This window comes from Echinococcus granulosus (assembly GCF_000524195.1).
Source record: "Echinococcus granulosus chromosome Unknown EG_S00683, whole genome shotgun sequence".
NCBI classification, from domain to species: Eukaryota; Metazoa; Platyhelminthes; class Cestoda; order Cyclophyllidea; family Taeniidae; genus Echinococcus; species Echinococcus granulosus.
Genome location: NW_020171059.1, coordinates 1 through 1,389, shown reverse-complemented (window position 1 = coordinate 1,389; position 1,389 = coordinate 1). Strand labels below are relative to the sequence as shown.

The 1,389-nt window shown below is 45.0% G+C and overlaps 1 protein-coding gene across 1 annotated transcript; it reads left to right on the top strand. All coding sequences in view use genetic code 11, as the record gives it.

Annotated features, from left to right (window-relative positions):
* Positions 1–274: 274 nt before the first annotated feature.
* On the top strand, positions 275–1,171 carry EGR_11272 (amiloride-sensitive sodium channel-related protein; the record flags this gene model as incomplete). The annotated part of the gene is made up of 3 exons (XM_024500515.1): positions 275–334; positions 378–895; positions 964–1,171. 3 exons carry the CDS (start codon positions 275–277, stop codon positions 1,169–1,171), a joined length of 786 nt encoding a protein of 261 aa, XP_024345071.1.
* Between the last annotated feature and the right edge of the window lie 218 nt (positions 1,172–1,389).

Below are 1,389 nucleotides of genomic sequence, written 5' to 3'. Positions count from 1 at the left end.
ATTGCACCACGATGCGTTATCACTTTCTACCACTTGTTAACAGTCAGCTTTATTCCATTTTGAAAGAAGTTTAACGCAAAAGAACAAATAACTACTCACCAAGTGCCATCTTGTCAAAAATTTTGTCGATAACAAAACATTAGGGGCACAGACTTTCTGAGTTGTGCAATAGTTAAGTCTCACTTGTCTCGGTATTTACCTTATAACCCGTTAATCAGCGCAACTGTTCCTGTTATTCCATACGACAGAATATCAAAGGTTGTGCGTGAGCAGCATGACAAGAAGAAAATCAAAAGTAAAATTGAAGAGCACTGCGAACACTCAAGGGGGAAAGGTGGTTTGAGCAAGCAAGAGCAAATTGCCCTTTTTTTCTCGAGTCCACCTCCATCCAAGGTTGCAGCCAAATCGTACGAGCTGAGAACCAAATAATTCGCTTTATGTGGGCCACGTATCTGTGTTTCACCACCCTCTTCCTCCACATTTCCATTATGAAGTTGGTGTATGAGTATATGGAGCATGCGGTGAATATTCAAACCTACAACGATATGGATCCGCCAATAACCTTTCCCACCGTTACATTTTGCAACCATCAGCCATTCTCAGCACGTGCCTACGAGCTGTGGGGCAACAAATCTCTCATCTCCCCCACCCACTTTAACCAACTCATTCGTCAGCGAGCAGCCAAGCTGCTGGCTCAATCGGTGGAGATTCCGAAGATTGACAATGAGAGTGTACGTCTCCTTGATCGTGATCATCTGTTGGAGTTTCTAAGACAGGCAATTGTCTACGATACCCTTCCTCTCTACTACCAAAGCCTTCCATGGCCGTCGCATCTGCAGCTTGGACATAGCTCAAAGCATCTGATTGCTCTCTGGCTATTACGGTACAGCAGCAAGTGGGTTGAGAGCACTCAGCACTGCGAGTTAGACGACAATCAAATCCAAAATTCTTTAACTGCTTCAGTGTGGAAATCGTGAAGGAGTATTCTCAGCACATTAAAGAATTGGGTCTGGTGTTATGGTTGGGTCCCGACGAAAACTACGGTAAGAAGGATCGCCAGGCTTTCCTATTTGGTCTATTCAACCAGGCCTACGGACTGCGTGTGTCAATCCACGAACCTGGTCAGATGGCTAATTTGAATTGGCATAGTTTTCAGGTCGCACCGGGTTGAATGAATGAGCTATCCTTCCAAACCGTGCAGAGCGTATGCTACAATAGACCAACCAAGTCATGTCTTCATGAGCCGAAAGAGACTTTTACAGATCTGGAGGAGGACTTCTTCCACGAATGCTTTTCTGTCTAAACAGCCACCCACAGCATCAGATAGTTGACAAATGTGGTTGTCTTCTTGCCTACTCTCCGAGGATTTACTTGCCTAATGAGAGCCTG